Source organism: Trichoderma virens, assembly GCF_000170995.1.
Source record: "Trichoderma virens Gv29-8 chromosome Unknown TRIVIscaffold_92, whole genome shotgun sequence".
NCBI classification, from domain to species: Eukaryota; Fungi; Ascomycota; class Sordariomycetes; order Hypocreales; family Hypocreaceae; genus Trichoderma; species Trichoderma virens.
The window spans coordinates 1,785,917-1,805,512 of NW_014013657.1; the positions used below are offsets into that span (position 1 = coordinate 1,785,917).

The 19,596-nt window shown below is 52.1% G+C and overlaps 7 protein-coding genes across 7 annotated transcripts; 3 read left to right on the forward strand and 4 right to left on the reverse strand.

The window, feature by feature from the left end:
• Positions 1-21: 21 nt before the first annotated feature.
• Positions 22-3,085, reverse strand: TRIVIDRAFT_38412 (uncharacterized protein; the record flags this gene model as incomplete). Its single annotated transcript, XM_014094474.1, has 3 exons — positions 22-1,715; positions 1,769-2,194; positions 2,245-3,085. 3 exons carry the CDS (start codon positions 3,083-3,085, stop codon positions 22-24), a joined length of 2,961 nt encoding a protein of 986 aa, XP_013949949.1.
• A 410-nt stretch (positions 3,086-3,495) lies between these two features.
• TRIVIDRAFT_196549 (uncharacterized protein) lies at positions 3,496-5,044 on the forward strand (the record flags this gene model as incomplete). The annotated part of the gene is made up of 4 exons (XM_014094475.1): positions 3,496-3,554; positions 3,605-3,703; positions 3,828-3,907; positions 3,969-5,044. The coding sequence occupies 4 exons, from the start codon at positions 3,496-3,498 to the stop codon at positions 5,042-5,044; spliced, it is 1,314 nt and encodes a 437-aa protein (XP_013949950.1).
• Positions 5,045-5,415: 371 nt separating this feature from the next.
• TRIVIDRAFT_38208 (uncharacterized protein) lies at positions 5,416-6,634 on the reverse strand (the record flags this gene model as incomplete). Its single annotated transcript, XM_014094476.1, has 2 exons — positions 5,416-6,495; positions 6,599-6,634. 2 exons carry the CDS (start codon positions 6,632-6,634, stop codon positions 5,416-5,418), a joined length of 1,116 nt encoding a protein of 371 aa, XP_013949951.1.
• Positions 6,635-7,459: 825 nt separating this feature from the next.
• Positions 7,460-8,014, forward strand: TRIVIDRAFT_64357 (uncharacterized protein; the record flags this gene model as incomplete). The annotated part of the gene is made up of 1 exon (XM_014094477.1): positions 7,460-8,014. One exon carries the CDS (start codon positions 7,460-7,462, stop codon positions 8,012-8,014), a length of 555 nt encoding a protein of 184 aa, XP_013949952.1.
• A 396-nt stretch (positions 8,015-8,410) lies between these two features.
• Positions 8,411-13,004, reverse strand: TRIVIDRAFT_39156 (uncharacterized protein; the record flags this gene model as incomplete). The annotated part of the gene is made up of 4 exons (XM_014094478.1): positions 8,411-10,157; positions 10,293-12,114; positions 12,167-12,815; positions 12,912-13,004. The coding sequence occupies 4 exons, from the start codon at positions 13,002-13,004 to the stop codon at positions 8,411-8,413; spliced, it is 4,311 nt and encodes a 1,436-aa protein (XP_013949953.1).
• Positions 13,005-13,794: 790 nt separating this feature from the next.
• Positions 13,795-14,735, forward strand: TRIVIDRAFT_56206 (uncharacterized protein; the record flags this gene model as incomplete). Its single annotated transcript, XM_014094479.1, has 2 exons — positions 13,795-13,920; positions 14,046-14,735. 2 exons carry the CDS (start codon positions 13,795-13,797, stop codon positions 14,733-14,735), a joined length of 816 nt encoding a protein of 271 aa, XP_013949954.1.
• Positions 14,736-15,508: 773 nt separating this feature from the next.
• TRIVIDRAFT_38220 (uncharacterized protein) lies at positions 15,509-17,865 on the reverse strand (the record flags this gene model as incomplete). The annotated part of the gene is made up of 4 exons (XM_014094480.1): positions 15,509-15,632; positions 15,697-15,835; positions 15,894-16,388; positions 16,428-17,865. 4 exons carry the CDS (start codon positions 17,863-17,865, stop codon positions 15,509-15,511), a joined length of 2,196 nt encoding a protein of 731 aa, XP_013949955.1.
• Between the last annotated feature and the right edge of the window lie 1,731 nt (positions 17,866-19,596).

Sequence of the window (19,596 nt, forward strand, 5' to 3'; positions counted from 1 at the left end):
ACCGTCAATCTACCCTCCTCCTCATGAGAAGCCAATCATGTTACCCATCAATAGCGCCTGGTATTTCTCAATCGCCTCTCCGAGCTTAATCAGTACGCCCGCGGATAGCATCTTGACCTCGTTTTCCTCCCCTCCATCCTCGCCTCGAATCTTATTGAACACGGCTGCGGCCCATTCCCGCGTCTCCATGACCTCACGCCCCTGAGTCTCGCATAACCTGCGCATGTCGCCGTCATTGACTTCTAGTAGGGACGCCATGGCGACGAGCCAACCTTTCAACGCACCGAGATCTTCTTGCGTGTGAATCCTGACGGCGAGAAGCAAATTCCACAGCTCCGTCGTGAGCTGCGGCAGCGAAAGCGTCGAAGGCCCCGCTGAATGGATGACTATGCCCAACGTTTGGAGGTACAATGCCAGTAGCGCGGGATTGAGAATGACAGGTCTGGAGGATCGAAGGGCGACCTGGAAGTGAGCAGTAAGAGGATAGAAGAAGGACTCTGCGATGAGAGCGGCGGTAGTATTGGGGATTGCGCGGACTCGAGGTTTTGCTTTGGTCTTGGACTTGTAGCGGGCTGTGAAGGTCTGCAGTTTGAGGATGTCGGGGCCGGTCGTGGCGTCTGCTGCCTTGGCGGCCATTGGCTGTAAGAAGGATGATGTGAGAGACTGCGCTATCGTGTCCAGAGCGGTTGGAGGTAGTGCTTTTAGCTGAGATGGAGGGTTTGCATCGCCCTGCTTCGGTGAGTCAAGGTATAGCTGCTCAATTTTCTCTGGCAACCGCTTCGAAGGGAATGATGCAGTTGCTTGATATTCAGAGACATCAAATCCCGCGAGTTCCCTGGCTGAGAGCCCAATGGCAACGAGCACTTGTGTTCGCTGCGATAAGGAATAATCGCCTTCGAAGAAGGTCCGGGAGAACCAAGGGGCCATGGATTTCGGCTGGGCGACTATCAAGGCCATCATGCCCTGCAGCTTCAAATTCGCAAAGTCTTCAATGTCGAACTTGTCTTGCAATCCGACGAGCAAACCGGCGAGTTCATTTGCGTGTGAGCTTACTTCCATGCCAAAGTTTGCTTTTCTGCGAATCAAGAGCGGTGCACTCTGCAGGGCCAGCTTCTGCTTATCGTAGGATTCTGTGTCGCGAAGATAGACGATCAGATCGCGGATATAAACGGGGGCCTTTGGTTTGTTGCGCTGGACTAATGTGGCGTCGTCGTCGGAGTCTTCTGGATCAGAGCCTTTGGCATAAGGGACAAGATCTTCATCATCGTCTGAAGAATCAATTTCTTCGATGATGGCTATGGGCTTGATGGTCGAGATATTGGGTTCGGGTTTTGCTTTAGACTTTGCTTTGGGCTTTTGCGTTCGTTTCTGGGGTGGACGATTCTCCTTCTTTACTGGCAGCCCTGCAACTTCTGCCTTGAGGATAGGTTCAATCGAGCCGACCTCGTCAGAGATAGTGGTGAGAGATTTTAGCTCTTGAGCTTCTTCACTCTCGGTTTCCTCCATATGAAAATCAAGTTTCTGGCTCTTATCATCCATCAGTGTCGAGAGGGATTCTCCAACAACTAAGCCTAAGAATCGAGCTCTTGCCTGGGTTGCTGCTATCCGATTTGAGATTGCTGTCAGGTAAGAACCGGATCTTACGATTATTCTGAGCTTGATGGGAGACATTCTGGAGATGTATCCTGCACTTAGCAGCAACACTTCTGTATGGACTAAAAGGAGGTCAGCGCGCTGTGAGAATGTGACCCGTCTAAAGAAGTCCTACCATTTTGTTGCAGAATTGCCGCATGCTTAATGTATAGTTGATCTCCAAACTGAGCTAAGCTCTTCTCAAACACAGTTGTAATGCCATCCTTATTTTGGGCTACAACTGCGAGAATGGCTCTTCGGATGCCCACAGCATCCCCTAGGCCAGCACCTGATGATGAAGCGCACCAAGTAACGAGATGGTTATAGAGAGCATCATTACCCTTTATGACTGCGTCAATAACACCAGCGGCAGCAGAAATAAGACCTCTAGAAGATGGATCGTCTAAATCGAGGCCATTGAGTTGTTGAGCAAGGTGCTGTAATAGGATATTTATAGTCTTCTTGGCGCTATGCGGCTGAGCGAAGCAAACTTTGGCAAAGTCCTTGGGATCATTTCCCTTTTGAAGAAGAAGACCGTCAATGACCGTCTTGACAAGTGTTTCTACTACCTGTAAGTGGTGGATGACAATGTTGATATTTGTAAACACGTACCCAGATAACCTAGCGACATTCCTCGCTGAAAGATGTCTGAGCAGAAGTGTAATTCGCCCTCGCCTCTAATTAGCTTGGCCCAGGCTATGACATTATGGCCAACCCATTGCGAATATTTGGCTCCATCGGCCTGCCATGTCGATTTGGGACGGACATTTTCTGACCCGGCAGCTTCAATTGCTTCGGCAGCTATAGATTGTATACGCCCCCCAGTAATCAACGAGAGAAGTGCCTGGGATTGCACTTTTTTCAGTGTCTGGGTGTCCAGCTTCTCCGTTGAAGCTATCCACAAGGCTTGAATCGCATTCTCACCCTCCAGCAGTGTCGCCAGTAAATCGAGAAAGATGTTAAAATGCAGCACCAAATCGGGCCGCTTAGATTCCTTAGACCCTAACTTGTGCTCTTGTGTGAGAGCTTTGAGATGAGAAAGAACGGCATTAAGGCCGGTGACGCTTTGTAAACATGCCACAAATAGGCGTAGGTCGTCCGCATCATCCTCGACGCTGTCATTCTCTCCACCCTCCTTCAACAGAGTCCAGTAGTTGGAGGCAATTTCGGTGACCAGGACGTGAATTACCGCTGCGCTTTTCGGACCTGGCACGTGGACATTGAAACCATCTGTCTTTGCAGCATCTTTGGTGAGGTATCTCAGCACCTGAACAAGTGAATCGTAATCTGGCTGGTTTCGAAGAAGCTCCAAAGCTCCATCCGGCGAGTCCACCTGAGTGATTTTGGGAACCTCGGCCACTCTCTTAGTTGAACTGACTTCGGATAGCAGCGGCTGGGCGTCCTTTCGGGGCTTCAGATATGTGGTGCTGACCGGGGTCAGTAGTTCGTCCATAGCCGCTACCTTGCGCTTCTGAAGGTGCTTCAGAGTAATGGTAGCGGCATCTAAGAGCGATCAAGTTACTGGACAAAGTGATGATATTAAATGAGGTTTCAAGTGCACGGTAGAGTAAAATAAATAATCAGTTGTTTGGTTGCTTGTGACTGTTGCAGCTTACAAAAATGCAGAGCTACGAAGCTGCGATCAAGGGAAGTCGAGACCCCACATTCACCTGATCTCACCGGCCCTCACCGACTCTCACCGACGCCAAGGCAAGCTCCTCCCCACCTTGCCCAACAGCTGCACGAAGCTTCCTCTTCCACACCTCAGCACCTACGAATTTCACAATCTTTCCTGGCAAAAAGCTCCCTTTCCGCCTTGATATTGATATTCCCACTTCCCATTCGACCATCGTTTGCCACGAGATGAGTGTCGAGACTCAGAGAGCAGCGGAGATTGCTGCTGACAGCAAGACGGCACGATGGTCAGTGCCTGAAATGGTGATACCCCAGGCTTGTATTGACGGAGATGTAGGAAGTACCTCGAGCAGATCAGACGAAACCCGGGCCCGTTTACAAACCCAGAAGCTGTGGAAGAAGAGTTCCTGGCTCAGTTTGAGCGATTCAAGATTCTGTACGTAGCACAAGAGACGAAGCAGAGTTGGAAGTAGGCGTTTGGCTAACCAGGCACAGGGTGATGTTTGTCCTACCTTACACCTATATTTCCTAGTCGAGCCTCAGACTGATAGCGGCGGCAGTGGCGCAGGCGGTCTGGGATGCGAAATCCTCAAGAATCTAGCCATGTCCAAGTTCAAGGATATCCATGTTATTGATATGGGTAAGGCGCATTAGTATACACGAGGGATGCCGTCGCTCGAACTAACAAGGTGCACTGGAAGATACCATCGACATCTCTAATTTGAACCGACAATTCCTCTTCCGCAAATCAGATGTTGGGAAGTTCAAGGCCGAAGTCGCAGCGAAATTCGTCGAGAAAAGAGTCAAAGGCGTCAAGATCACCGCTCACAACAAACGAATTCAAGATTTCGACGATGAATTCTACAAGCAATTCCAGCTCGTCATCTGTGGCCTGGACAGCATTGAGGCTCGACGATGGATCAACGCCATGCTGGTTTCCATTGCTGAGGAAAGTGAAGATCCCGATGGCGTCAAGCCGTTGATTGACGGCGGTACTGAGGGCTTCAAGGGCCAGGCCAGGGTCATCTTTCCATCCTTTACTTCATGCATAGAGTGCCAGCTGGACATGCACGCCCCCAGAGCTGCTGTCCCTCTTTGCACTATTGCATCCATCCCGAGGCAGCCGGAGCACTGCGTTGAGTGGGCCCACGTCATTGCTTGGGAACAAGAGAAGCCGTTTCCAACGCTCGACAAAGACGATCCCGAGCACGTCACTTGGATCTACCAGAAGGCCCTTAAGCGCGCAGAGGAATTCAACATTCCGGGAATCTCATATGCGCTCACGCAAGGAACGATTAAAAACATTATTCCTGCCATTGCCTCGACGAATGCCATCATCGCGGCTGCTTGCTGTAATGAGGCATTCAAGATTGCCACGACCACAGCAACGTGCCTGGGCTTTGAGAACAACTACATGATGTATTCTGGTAACGACAGCATCTATACGTATACATTCAAGCACGAGAAGAAGGAAGACTGCCCAGTCTGCGGGCGGGAAGCTCGACCCTTGGAAGTTGATCCCAACATGACGCTCCAGGATCTTTTGGACTCGTTTGCCGTTCGCCCCGAGGCTCAGCTCAAGAAGCCATCGATACGAGCGGAGGGAAAGACTCTTTACATGCAGGTTCCTCAAAGCTTGGAGGAGCAAACCAGGCCAAACTTGAGCAAGTCGCTCAACGAACTGGGGTTGGAAAATGGCCAAGAGGTCGTCGTTACCGACCCTGCATTCCCCCTCGAGTTCAATTTCTATTTCAAGTTCAAAGCGGAAGGTTCCTAGCGGGGCATTGGTTGATTCTTCTATTATTAATGTTTCATCTGTAATGACGCTTTTGGTGTTTGCGGAAGGGATTTTTTTTTTATCTTGGGCATTTTCCTGGCGTTGGAGACATGAGTGGCGGGACGCAATATTACCGTCTTCTTTCTTTCTGGAGGCCATATCAACACATCTTTGTACTCGTGTCCACAGACTTGGGGAAAACAAGAAGAGGTAGGATCTCAGATATTTGATTCTTTTCTTTTATTTATTCATATCCATGAGATAAATGAGACAGACAGAGAGAAAATAAAAGCATGCGTCGAAACATATGTACAACGCAATAACCATGCCCCCGTTTATGTACAAAACGCCTTCAACCAAAACAAAGACAATTATTGAACCATGTTGACGACCTGCTGCTCCAACTTTTTGCACTTTAGCTTCAAATGCTTGACGGCCTCGAGGAACAGCTCGTCGCTGTCCCACTGCCCTGTGCTCTCGATGGAGAAGATGAAGTGGTCTCTCCTCCGGCCGAGCTTCACCTTGCCCTCGAACTCGGGATGCCGCAGCGCCTCTCTGCTGACGGTGTCTTTCATGGAGTCCTTGACCACGGCCTTGAGCTCTCCGGCGTGGCCCTCGTAGCCGCTGCCGGACTTGCTGGCCTCTTCCCTCGTGATCTTCTCGAGGCCAATGACGCCCTGGGGGAAGCAGCGCTGGAACTTTTCGGCGTCGGCGCCAATGATGGGCTTGGTGATGTGGATGAGGGGCAGCAGTCGGTACGAGGCGGTTGCCACGGGCGAGAACTTGGAGTGGTCGGCGCCGATGCCCTTGTGCATGTGCATGGCCAGGTTGATGGTCTGCTTCGGCCGCAGCTTGGCGATGAGGATGTCCGGGTTGGTGGGGGCGATTGCGTTTTCGCCGCTAAAGTACTCGACCTGCCTGCCGGTGGGCACGAAGACGATGTCCTTTGCGTAGACGTGGGCGTGGTTGTAGGCCTTGAGCGGGTCGTTTTCGTTGGGGGAGGCGTCGGGGTTGACGGTGCAGGTGATGTTGAGCTCGAGGCGCACCGTGTTCCAGTCGAAGCTGTTGGCGTAGGCGTCCTCGCCGGCCTCGGGCTTCTTGTACCACTTGAGGAAGTTGTGGATGCCCTCGCGGCCGCCGTTGAAGGGGATGAGGCCGAGTCTGTGGGCGAGGACCTCGTCCTGGATGACGGAGGTGTTGTTCTCGATGTAGACGTCCTCAATGGCGAGGGTCGGGATCTCGGCGATGAGGATGCGTCGGAAGGCGTTGGCTAGCGAGGCGTCGATGCCGATGAGGGAGAAGGACGCATCGTTGAGCTCATTGCGGTGGAACTGGACGGAGAAGGCTGATCGGAAGCGCTCAATGGTGAAGGCGTGATCCTCGCCGGGGAAATGGCCGGGGAAGTCAGTCGAGGCGACGTTGGAGACTGTCTCTTTGTTGATGCCAACCGTCTATGAAGAAGAAGAAAAAAGAATGTCTCTGTCAGCACTCATGGGGGAACAAGACAAGCCAGAGGGAAAAAATTGGCGAGACTGGTGTAAAATTGCCTCTTACATTTCGGCGCAGCAGCTCCTCCGCGCTGGGAGCCATGGTGTCTGGACGGGAATATGAGATTGGAGAAGCAAAAAGGTTGACTCGGCTTCACTGGGTTGGTGATCTGGGGAAATTTTTTGGATGCGATAACGATTTGACGATAGCTAGAATTTAGCCCCTCCAAGGTGAGGGTCGGTGAAGGACGGGCGCTCACCGAGAGGATGGATGGATCGAGGGCCCGCGACTAAGCCGTTTTGGGATTTGGTGTTACTGACGCTTTGTATACTCGTATACATCGTGTTTGTGCCTTGTGAAGTTCCTGTAAAACCAACACATCGTATATCACAGAGCTGGATTACTCCTGTTGGTTTTGATTGAAAGAGCTTGAGATTTATTATAGATAGCTGCCTGTGGGCTGTAGATATATCACTTTATCTCCCATGGCCTCATCTCTGATAACGGCTCATGATATGGTACCAATAACACGGAATAGATGACCAGATCAATCACATGAAGAGGAATTAGTGAATCATGTTGAGTATTAGCCGTGTACAATGTGTTTTTCATTTATTTTAATACTGTAGTAATCTCTTACAACTCTCTGAGGCCTCCATTTAAACGCCCCCAGCCGCTTATGTACCGACTGGCTGGCATCCAACGTGCATGTGCATGCGTCTCAGAAGGATTCAGCGAATTACATCTGATGGATGCACGCGGCATCTTTTCCGCCATTATTGTTTCCCCCTGTCTTCGCGTCTCTTCCTATTGCTCTACCTCTTCTACCCTCACAAGCAAATCACCATATTCCCCAAACCCAATATTAGAGACTCTCAGCACAATATGGATCCCCCTCCCTCTTCTCAATGTCAATCTCAAGACACCATGAATCCCCCTCCGTCGTCTCAATCCCACTTCGACAAGTTCCAAAACTTCACGCCCAGCCACGACGCGCCGTTTGACAAAGAATTCGCCCGTCTCGCCTTATCCCAGAACTGGATCCCCGGCTCCCAGGAATACACAAAGGAGCGCACCATTGCCATGCGCGAGGAGCTCAAGACGCACTACTTCTCCTCGCAACACCTGGACAGCACCCAAGAAGAGCCCACAGAGGAAGAAATCCTACAGGGCTACCAGGACCTGTGCATAGAGGTCGGCATCCCGCCGTGTGACACCGCCGCCGAATGCAAGGGCAATCTCAAGAAGAAGCTCGTTAACATTGTCGACTTGATTGATGCGCGGCGCACAAATAGAAAGGTGCGAGTGTGGCGCGACTTCCAGGCGTTTCGCAAATACACCCTGCAAAAGGAACACAGAATCAGCGTCGACGAGGCCAAGAAGGACGGCGGCTATCTTGCGTCCCTCCTTCAGCGGTTACGAGATCCGCACGGCGAAAGAATATTCAGGATGAGGAGGGCGGGATTAGGACGGAAGGCATGAAATATGCAGTGATTATTCCAATGATGGCAATGATGGAGGCTGAACGAGATGAGGCCCTATAAGACGAATTGCTGCTATAACGAGTCCAAGAAATCCAATACGACGTTAATAATAACGAATCAAATAACCAAATCTCTCACACTCTTGATTAACACCCAAAGAGAATTCAACATTATAACTCCATATCCAAGAAAAGTGTGCAAAATTCATAACCCATGACGAGATGCTTTAGTTGTGCCAAAGCTGAGCTTTCATGACATGCTATCTAACCTATAAACCCATTGAAGTAGCCTAAATTTCCATCCCCCAAATCAAGCAGCCTTGCTATATCTGGCAAAGCGGCCAATTCCTCCTATCCCAGTTTTCATTTTCATTTGTTTTTCTGTTTCTTCCCATTTACTCGATATCTTCCATGTTCCACACACTAACGCCCTTCTTCTGTACGTTATCCTTCAGTCTGCCAAGTATCGCCTGTCGCTTGGCCCTCTTATCCATTAAATCTCCCTTTTCCTCCCTGCTGTAGCCACTGACCTTCTTTCGCGGTGTGGCTGTCTTTGTCGGGGTTGTAAGAGACATGACGCTGCTAGATAAGCTCTGGCGCATGCTACGAGCTGGTGTCGCGTCTGGGGAGATCAAGAGGCTCCTCCTTGCCTGCGGTGTCCGGAAAGGGGACTCCTCTCTGCTAGGAGTCTCCAGCCGCATCCTCCGCAACTGCGTTTCCAACACATCAATGTCTCCGCTGCGCTTCTCCACCATGCTGGTCATTTTGGTAATCGTCTTCATCACAGCCTCCACGGTGGGAACGTTTGTGGTTCCCCTTCCGGACGCACTAGAAAGCGATGCAATGCGAGTCTTGAGAAGAGTCAGTGCTTCTTCTGCTTCTGCAAGAAGCTTCGAGAAGTTTGTATACTCCCTCCTCAGCTCATTCTGCTGCGTTTGCTGTTCAGCACTGAGAGGGAGTGACCGCGCAGCGTCTGCCTGGTTAGGATCCACCTTGGTCATGATGACCTTTTTCAGATCCTCCTGCTTGGCTCGCAGTCGATGCATGTCCCTGGCTAGATCCTGGCAGGCCTCGAGCTTATCGGTTAGATCCTGCACCCGGCCTTCCTCTAGATCACCAAGAAGTTCAACTTCGAGAATTTCCCCCAAGTCGCCAATCTCGCACAGAACCCAATCATCCGGATCCTCCAGATCATCAGGACTCCGACCATCTGGAATACGGTTGTCTGTATGGCCTTTTGTAAAGGCCCTTACAGAGCGAGCGTTGAGTCCAAGTGTGTCAATCATTGAGTTGATGTCCCTATAAACAGCTTCAACTTGAGCAGGAATGCTTTCCTTGGCTGGCGGCGCGATGTTGGAGTGGGCAATGAACTCATCCAGGTCCAGAGTACCCTCAATTTCAGAGACAAGCACTCTTTGCACCTCCTCATCCTCTTCATCAATCAACAGCTGGGCCTCTTCAGCTTGCTGTCGCTCTCTCAGTTTTCTAGACTGTGCTACAAATGTATCGTCAGCGGCAGTTTTGTCTTTGCCTGCGGTAGCTGATGCAACGAGCTGCGACTTCTTTGGACCCGAGAGCTGAGCAGCAGTGCCTGGTGCACTGACGGACCTAGTGACATCCGGTGCGAGAGCGCGGTTCCGTCCTCCGCTTCGCATGGGGCTGGGCGATCGAGAGCTCGACGCGCCTGGCTGAGAAATTTGAGGAATCACTGGCGCGCTTCCGCCAAGCTCTCCAAAAAGCGGTCGTGATCGGCGATCGTCAGCTTTAGGGGTTTCTACAGGACCGCCAAATGAGTGTTGTGGCGTCTCCAGTCCGATGGCCGTGGGACTAAAGTCTTTGGCCACATCCACGCCGCTGCCCTCGGAAGCATTATCGTCCAAATCACTCTCCGTCTCTCCCTCAGATGCTAGTGCCGGAGCAGACGTTACGCTCGGCCGAGCCTTGGGCGTAGACGTAGGAAGTCTAAAGGCGGACGGAGAAGTAACGTTGTTGGCTTTGGAAAAGAAATTTGACTTGACTGGATCGGGAGGCAGAGGAGCATCTTCAACAACCGTTGGCGTCTCATCAGAAGGTTTGGACACTTTGATAAAGCTGGATGATTTTGATTCGTCTGCCACCTTAGTACTCTTCAGAGCCGTATCCCTAGCAGCCGCAGTCTTAGCTGTTCCGCCTAGACCTTGAGCGAAAGGGTTGACTGGTTTGGACGCAGCGCCGCTACTAAACAAACTTGAAGTGGTAGACGTAGCAGATGAGTCCGAGGATTCGCCAATTAGATACGACGACTTGCTAGTCGCATCTGGAGGAAGAGGCGTGGCAAAGGGATTGACGCTTTTAGCTGTGGGCGTCTTAGACTCGTCTTCGGCTGGTTTAGGGCCAGAGCCAAAAAGACCAGAAGATGTGGCTGGTTTTGTAGCATTTCCAAATGACGCAGACCCGAACAAACCAGAGCCACCTGCAGGCTTAGTAGAGGCCCCTCCTGATCCAAATAATCCGGTACCAGTAGTTTGAGGAGTTGCTGCCTTGTTACCGAAGAGCGAAGTTGTAGCAGTGGTTGAGGCAGCAGGGGTTGTTGAAGCTGTAGTACCAAAGCTTGATGCTCCCTGTGTTGCTAACGGAGTTGCAGATTCAGTTTCAGTTTGTGGAGATGCATCGCCGGTATCCATATCTTCATCTTTGGCTGATACCGTGGAGTCAGGAGCCTTAGCTTCAGCGTCGTTGAGAGCAGATCCAAAAGCAGGTCCAAACATTGACGAACCAGAGGTTGCCGGTGCCTTGTCGTTGCCTCCTTGAAACGGATCGGGCTTGAATGAACTTTCTAGTTTGAATGGAGTAGAGCCAAAAGCACTGCCAGATGGCTTCTCTTGAGCAGTACCAAAGACACTCCCTGAAGGCTTTGGCGGAAAGGCTGTGTCTGTTGAGGTGGATCCAAAAGCACTCCCAGTTCCAGCAAGAGCGCCGCCACTACCAAAGACGCTGCCCCCGGTACTGCTGCTATTGTTGCCAGCAAGAGAAGCAAAACCACCCTGAGAAGAAAATCCGGCGAATCCTCCAGAAGGACCAGGTGTGGAGGCCTGAGCTGTGCTTGCAGGTGTGCTCCCAAACGGGCTCTGAGGGTTCTTGTTTGCGAAACTAGCAAAGCCTGATTGGCCAAATGCTGGACCGGATCCTGATCCTGCCCCTGCTCCCGCACCACCAGATGCCCAAGGAGAGGCTCGCATACCCAGTTGCGAGGATTGCCCGAATCCTATTGTACTCGGCTTGCCAAACGCAGCGGCTGGTGCTGCTGACCCAAAAGTACTCGATCCAAAGGCCCCTCCTGTACTTGGCGCAGCAGAAGCACCTGAGCTCGCTGCCGTACCCCAGGGAGACGTCTTCTGGCCAAGCTGCGCTGAAGACCCAAAAGTCGGAGCAGCTGCGCTGGATGAGGAAAAGGGTGACGGGCCCGCGTTGGAAAAGGGTGATGCCGAAGATGCGCCAGTTGCTGGCACAGATCCCGCATCCCCTTGGACTGCCGTCAATCCAGGATAGGGCATGGCTTTCTTGATTGAGTCGGTATAGATAATCCACCATGAGCAGAGCACACCACCATGAGTCAGAATCCAGAATCCTGGCAATGGAGTGGGCGATTCTTCAAGCTCCTCGTCCGATGGTATGGGCTTGTAAATCTTATCCTTGCTGGAGAGATCAAGAGCGATTCCAATGGGCGTAGAATCCTCCGTGCCCGAGTCGTCCATCGGAAGTGTCGGTCGTTTAGAGTCATCAAGTAACTCGGTGGTAGTGAAGACATTGGTGATGGACTCTGCAGGTTCATCGGTTGCCAGAGCATTTTTAGATCGAGTGAGCAAACCAATATCAGCCGATGCAGTAGAGGAGACGATAAGGAGGTCCTGGAGATCGGGGGGGAAATCTCTCAGTCGTAGTATAGAGTGGTGAGGGACCTTATCTGAGCCGAAAGGCTGAACAGGGTCCGTAATTTTTTGATAGGTAAATGATGAGGGCAGTTGGCGCGTAATGATGTGATATATGGAAGAGGGGGGCGAGTCATTAGTTGAGTGGATGGCAAGGAAAAGGTTGTTCTCAAGCCATGTGAGAGATGATACTATTTAACCAATGGTTAGCATGGGCTTTCTTCTTAGGAGGGGTGATTTTACCATGACAGTTGTCCACATTGGGAGGCTTGGGGATATCAGCTTTGCCCTCTCCCTCAGGCGTCATTTGGTGGATGGTTCCATCTGCTAATCCGGCACAGAGCTGCTTGCCCTTTGAGCTCCAGCTGATACAGCTGACCTGACTCTTGAGCGCATTGCTTATTTTCCGGTCTTGGAGATTTGCCATGTGGAGGTTACCGCCGTTTGTGACAATGGCACATAGCTCTGGAATCGTAGGATTTGGCGCCAGTGACCTGAGGGCCTCTCCATTGGTTGATAGCTCAAACGCGGAATTCGAAGACCCCTGCAAAAGACTCTGGACTTGGTAAACAGCAAGGCCGCCACCAGATTCTGCAGAGAGCACCAAGTAATTTTCGTCGGCAGTAAAGACTAGCTGCGAAACCCGCATGGGCATGGGGATTTTGAGCTGCGGCTCAAAGGCGCGAACGTCGGAATCGCCATCTTTGGGAGCCTCGAAAGCTTTTCGAATCGATTCGGTCGTGGCGATGATGAGCTGATCAGGCCCAGCAGCAGCAACGAGACCTCTTTTCGAGGCAACGCTGAGCAACGAGGACGTAGCAGTCGGGAGCGTCTCCCAAGAGGATGTGAGGCGAACTTTGGAATCGCCAGCGATGGATAGGAACCCGAGGGCCTGTGAAGCTATGTGTCAGTGATAGACTTGTGGCTTGTGTTGTACGAACACAAAACACAAAACACAAAGCGAACAAAGAAAAACGCTGCTGCCTACCTCTGTCTGGATAGTCGGCAGATCGGGCCCTGCATTCACATCCCCCGCGCCTCCGCTCATGGTGTTTGTCGCAGCGTTGAAGCCAAAGGACATGGCCGCAGAAGAGAGCAATCCGGACGAGCTCCGAATCTCGTTAACTATCGAGCTTCCGGAACATGGGTCTGCGGCGCGATGAACAAGTCCGTCGCTGGAGCTCCCACCAGCGGGGTTCGGGGTCCAATTCGGAGGCAGAGATTGCGAGAATGGCGAAGGTAGGGGAAATGGCCGGAGAGGCGACAAAACGCGTCGATTGTTCTGCTGCAGTGGATGATGCAAAAGTAGCGATTGGAATTGCAGAGGGAACTGCGCATGTACCATATTCTACCGGGCGGTCTGTCGCGACCCTTGCATGCACAATCAACTTTTTTGGGAGCTCTGAGCGCAATCACGTGGGTTCATGGCAGCTCCCGCCAATGGCGCTTGCAGCTGCGCTCCATCTTCCCACCAGTCCGCAGCGGGCCAATCACAGCTTGCCGTTTTGCCTAGGGGGACGGTTATAGAGGGGAAACAGCAGGCTGGAGCTTGTATCAAGTACCCAGCCCACTGTGTTTAGGTGCTGCGATACCTGGCAGACGTGCCGCCAGTGCCTAAAGGCAGAAGGCAGCTTTTAGCCTCGTCATCAGCTACTACTGCTTGCTTAGCATAACCAAACATCAACCTCCAACACAGCCAGCCAATCCTCCATTGAATAGCAAGCAACATCACCCTTGACGAGCCTCTACAGCGAATGCAGACACCGCACAGCTGGTGGATTCGAAGAACCATAAAGAGGGACTTGTACGGTACACGCAAGACATAGACGAGACGGCACGACCCGTTCGGTAGGGCATCGCAGCAGCAGAAGATGCCGGGCTTCGACTTCTCCAACTACAACCGCAATGCGGCCCTGCACGCCAGGGGAGTGCCTCTGCCCAAGGCGACCAGCACAGGAACAACCATTGTCGGGTGCATCTTCGACGGCGGCGTTGTGGTGAGTTGGGAGTCTGCGTTTCCCTGCCCTCTTCATCACCCCTCCCCCTCTCCCTGTTATACATACACGACTATGAGAAACTCCATCGCATGAGAGCAACCAGTTTCTAACTAGCTCGTTGCCAGATTGCCGCCGATACGCGAGCCACTTCGGGCCCCATCGTCGCCGACAAGAACTGTGAAAAGCTTCACTACATCTCCCCCCAGATCTGGTGTGCAGGCGCCGGCACCGCCGCCGACACCGAGTTCACCACCGCCCTCATCTCCTCCCAGCTCGAGCTGCACTCGCTCTCCACCGGCCGCAAGCCCCGCGTCGTCACCTGCATGACCCTCCTCAAGCAGCACCTGTTCCGCCACCAGGGCCACATCGGCGCCTACCTCGTCGTCGCTGGCTGCGATCCTACAGGCACCCACCTCTTCACCGTCCACGCCCACGGCAGCACCGACAAGCTTCCCTACGTCACCATGGGATCCGGCAGTCTCGCGGCCATGAGCGTCTTTGAGACCCAGTGGACACCTGACTTGACGCGGGACGCTGCCGTCAAGCTGTGCAGCGATGCCATTCTGGCTGGTGTCTGGAATGATCTGGGCTCCGGTTCAAACGTCGACGTTGCTGTCATCACCCAGGAGAAGACAACTCTTCTACGAAACTACATCAAGCCCAACGAGAAGAGCGCCAAGCTGCAGAGCTACCGCTTCCCCAAGGGCACCACTGCCGTTTTGAACGAAAAGATTATTACCAAGAGCGATATTGGACGATACGTCACCGTAGTCGACCTACCAGTTGAGGGAGAGAAAATGGATGTTGATACCTAATCTGGGGAATGAGAAGCATGAAAGGATGCGAGTTGCGATGTCACGGTGTTTGTAACCAATAAAATAGTAAACATACTAGAAATCAGACAAAGAGAATTCTAAGCCATCACATGACACCATGACAACAAAAGAGCGCTGTTGATATTGGAATTATTGGATTATAACTTTGTTATCGCCTTATTTGCCCTAGATACGAGACATTCCCACAACGTCTCTTTTTTGGATATATTGAACAGCCCAACGCCTGGCCAAAAAGAAAGAAAGAAAATCGACCAGCCGCACTCTATACGGACTCGGTTTTGAGAAAGAACAAAGGAAATATAGTATCTGGACGCCACAGCCACCATGGCGAACTCTCCCTACAAGTAACAAGAAATGAAAACTTCTCCAAGGGTAAAAATAAAAGAAAGAAAGAAAAAACCAAGGAGAAGAATAAGAAGTAGACTGGAGTTGCGTGCTCCAAAGAAGGGGTCGACAGGCTCATCCTAAAGCCCAATATGCTTTTCAAAGCATGTGAATGTAACGTAGTAAAAGATCCCGCCTCTACTAATATGCCAAAAGTAAAAAAGAAGAAGAAAAAAAAATCGAAAAAAAAAAAAAAAAGAAAAACGGAGGAGAGAGAAGAGAAAGAGCAAGACAGGCCGATAAGAAGAAATTCCCAGTATTCCATGCGAGACAACCCCAGTAGTCGATGCGAGACAACCGAACCCCAAAACTCCGGTATAGATGGGTAAAGACGAAGAGAGATATCATCATCATTATAGTTGGCCCCCTCACGAAACAGGCTTTTTGCCAAACATTGCGCGGGAGCGGGATTTGCTGCGGGCTCGGGTCTTCTTCTTATCCGCTGGGAGTTCAGGGGCATCCTCGTCATCCATGTATTTTGCCTTGTGAATCCTAGATAATTTCCTGAATTAGCCAATGTCTGTAGAAGAGGCATAAAGGAGCAAACTACACTTACCAGCTGTTGCCCACCATGCTCATGCCCTTGGCTTCAGCCATACGGTAAAACTTGGCACTCTTCTTCAAGTTCTTCTTGCAGCCGATTCCCTGCGCGTAGCAGAAACCAGCTTCCGCTAGAGCATCAACATCGCCCCAAGCTATTCAGAAAATGTTAGCATGGCCTAATCACACGGGGCTCATCGGGTCCAAACTTACTGCCAGCGATTTCGAAGCAACGCAGCGCAAGGGCTTTGTCTTGTTCAATGCCCCATCCATTCATATGGCTCACGCCCAGTTCATAAATGCTCAGAGCAAACTGGGCCTTGTGGGTCTTGTTTTCGGCAATATTGATGCGCTTCCCTTCCTTGGCCATCCCTTCGTCCTCCGCAACTTCGCCGCTTGCCATATCAGCTGCCTTTCGTAGCCATTGTACTCCTTCTTTCTGATTGGGCTTCATGCCCCAACCATGGCGACAGGCAAGAGCGTACAGAAGCATGGCTGTTGGGTGGTTTAGTCGGGCGGCATGCCGGAGGTGATACGTCGACTCGTTTAGAGAGCCGTTCTCGTGGCATTCTATCCCCTTGGCAAGATGTTCTTCGGCCGTCATTTCAGCAGCCGTAGGTGCAACAGTACTCGTATTAGATCGGACAGACATAGTAGGGCGTATTGTCTGGGCCGAGTCGCTTGTACCGACTGAGGCTGGTGTCCTGCCTCGAGGCGCCTCTCCAGCATGCAGCGTCCGCGATCTACCTCTGGAACTGTCTTCAGTCCCCCGCCTAGATTCAGTTGACGGTCTGCTGGGGTTTGGTGAGGCGCGTCCATAGGGCGCAAACTGAGAGCTTTCTGAACTGAGTTTGCCCGCATCGCTCCGCTGTCTTGACATGGCGCTGGAAATGCTGGCGGCATCGTCGGGGACAGCGCGAGCTGAGGAGCTAGAAGGTCGAGTAGGGGGTGAGGGTGGTGCACCAGCTTGAGGCGGAAGATCCGAGGATTCTGAACGCTGAATTGACTTTCCTCGAGGTAGAACAAACTTGGAATAGACATAAGACCCGCCGGTCTTGTCATCTGATGGCTGCTCTGTAAAGGCCTCGCTGTGCATACTTATGGGAGTCTGAGCCGACTCATCGGCCAGTATAAAGGATGGCTGGCTGTCTGATGAAGCCTGCCGGATAGGATGGTCCAGATTTGGCGTTCCAGCTCTGCTGATGGGTCGAGAAAAGTTGAAGGCGGGTCGAGGAAGAGCGGAGGATTCAGACGCAACGGATGGAGATCGTTGGAAAGGTGGAAGGACGGAGGATGCCATGTGTGGTGGGAGAGCCGCGCTACCGGAAGACAGTTTCCTGGAAGGAAGAGACTGAACAGAGCTGGACATGTTGCCGAACGTATCCTCGTCTGGGGGTACAGGGGAGGACAAAGAGCTCAGCGATCGTCCAGCAAGGAGGCTTCTAGGTGGCGCCAATCCAACCTCGTCGAAGGAGCTCTGTTTGAACCTTCGAGGAGACGAGTTTGAAAATGCAGAAAATGAGGTTGATTGAGGGTAAGACGGAGTCGGGGATTTTGTTGATTGACGGTCCAGCTGAGAGAGGGTATCGCTCTGGAGTGGTGATGGCGAACGATCCTGACGGGCACCGAAGAAGTTGATATTGTCGTTTTGATGCCCCAGCTGTCTGCCTCGAGCAAACTCCGGGATGTCTGGTACGTCTGGCATGTCCTCTGGCATAGGAGGGACGCCCTCATCGGGGGTAGGTGGGATTCGACTCATCCGTGGGTGCATAGATCTCGGCCGTTCGATTTCGCCCGAGAAGGCGTCTTCCATCTCGGTGCGCAGCCCCAAACCGCCAAAGCCAGCAGAAAGCGGAGGGGCGGGAGATTCATCACGTTCAGATCCCGAATCCTGGGACATGGATCGAAAGTATTCAGAGCGGCCTTGGATGATTAAAGGACTCTCCGCCGTGAGAGGTGGTAATCGGCTGACGCGATTTCCATCCTTGTTGGTCGTCTCTTGGAGCTGTCGAGCCAGCAGCCGGCTTTGCAGGGCGAAGGCATCCAGGGGGGACAGCTCGGGGGGTGCTTCCCCGGCAACATGAAGACGTGGTGATCGAAGGGGTCGAGAAGAAGACGCAGCAGAGTTGGCGGAATGGGATCGCAAGTCCAACAAGGACGGGCGATTGGTTACGGATTCTTTCATGTTGCTTGAGGTCCAAATCCAGCCGGGTAATGTTGAATGATAGCAGCAAAGGCGCAAGCGCTGGGTGCTAAACGGGATAAATAAATAAGACAAGTAGGCTCCAAAACGGTATCATCAAAAGCTGGGTGGGACGGCACGATGCCAAAATAGCGATGGGGAGAGCAACTGGAACGACTGGCTGGTTGACTGGGCGCAAGAGATTCGGTGTTCGTCGTCGTCGTCGCTGCTATTGATATTCCTGTCGCCGCGCAATGAATGCGCTGGCGCAGCTAGAGTTGCAGGTCCAGGTGCAGATGGAGATGCAGGTGTCGTGGCAGTGCGGCGATGATGTTCGGATGACCAGAGGAGAAGCGTATCAAGGTGGAGGCGTCGGCGTCGGGCAACGGGTGGCACGATGGATCCGAGAGAAGCTAAAGACAGGGACAAAAGAGAGAAACACGAAGAAAAGGTGCCAAGGACGGACTGGGGTGAGTTGAAAGGGCGAATCGAAGACGGGTCGAGAAGCAGATGCGCGATATCAAAAGTCGCCGCAAGTCGCAGCAGGCCGTCGAGGTTGAGCGGCAAAGCGATGTGCAAAGTATGGATACGGAGCACAGAATACGGAGCCACGGAGTACCTGGGTGTTGCACTTGACAACGTGCGTCTGTCGTCACACGAGGGGCTGCAAAAGTCGCGGGGAAGAAGAGAAAAAGGAAGAAGAGAAGGGCGAAGAGAAGCGCAGGTTGAGAGAAGTGAAGAGAAGAAGAGAGGAGTGGCAATGGCCTCGCAGCAAACGAATGGCTCAGCGCACACGGTAGAAAGAAGCAGAAGCAGAAGCGAGAAGCAAGAAGCAAGAAGCAGAAGCAGAATGAGAAGCACGGCAATGAGAGCCTGCACAGAAACCTGTTGGCGGCAAGTTCAGCGCTTCTGCTTTGCCTGTCTCACCGATCAGATTGTGACGGAGAAAGGAGGAGGAATACAAGATGGTGGATGGATACGAGGCACTGTTGCAAAAGGAGGTTAGGAGGCCAGTGGCGCCCCGTAGCTGCGGCTGGCGGCCGGGTACTCTGTACTTGCGCGCGTGGCCAGATGGTGTGGGCAGGCCAGGTACTGGGCACGGCGCGAGCAAAGGGCACGACCTAACCAAAGGTGGTGGCTTGTCCTTTAGACTTCAAGGTACAAAAGGCTAATCTCATCTAATAACATTGATCCATAAAGTCAAGCAGCATACAGTACTGTACAAGCACCGGCGGAGATGCCTGTTTCTGTTGTGGACTTGTATGCACGGTATTATTTTATTTTCCGGCTCCAGGTCCAGGGACATTTGCTTACAATCGCGCGAACAAAGGTACTTTACTGTAACGAATGCAACGCTTATATCCACACAAAGGCTCAGCGAGCTGGGCACTACTAGGTAGGCACTACTCCAATGACAGCTTCGTAGATCATGCCAGACACTGTAGTAGATATTGTGATCTCGTATCTCGTGGATACAGTAGCTTAATAAACCACCAATACAGTATCAGAAAAAAAAACAAGTGAGGTGCGTCCGAGAATCTCCAAGACATGGATACCATAGCGGAACCACCCTGGCTCGTGTGGCTTAAAGGTAGGTTTAGTAGCACCCAAGGTAATCTCGGGCAATCTCCCCAGCATGTCGTGGCCCCTTCAGCGCATCAAACCCTCACATGGCCTGCAAGTCATCAGACTCCATGTCTTGTCTTGTCTCGCTACAGACGGCTCGTACGAGCA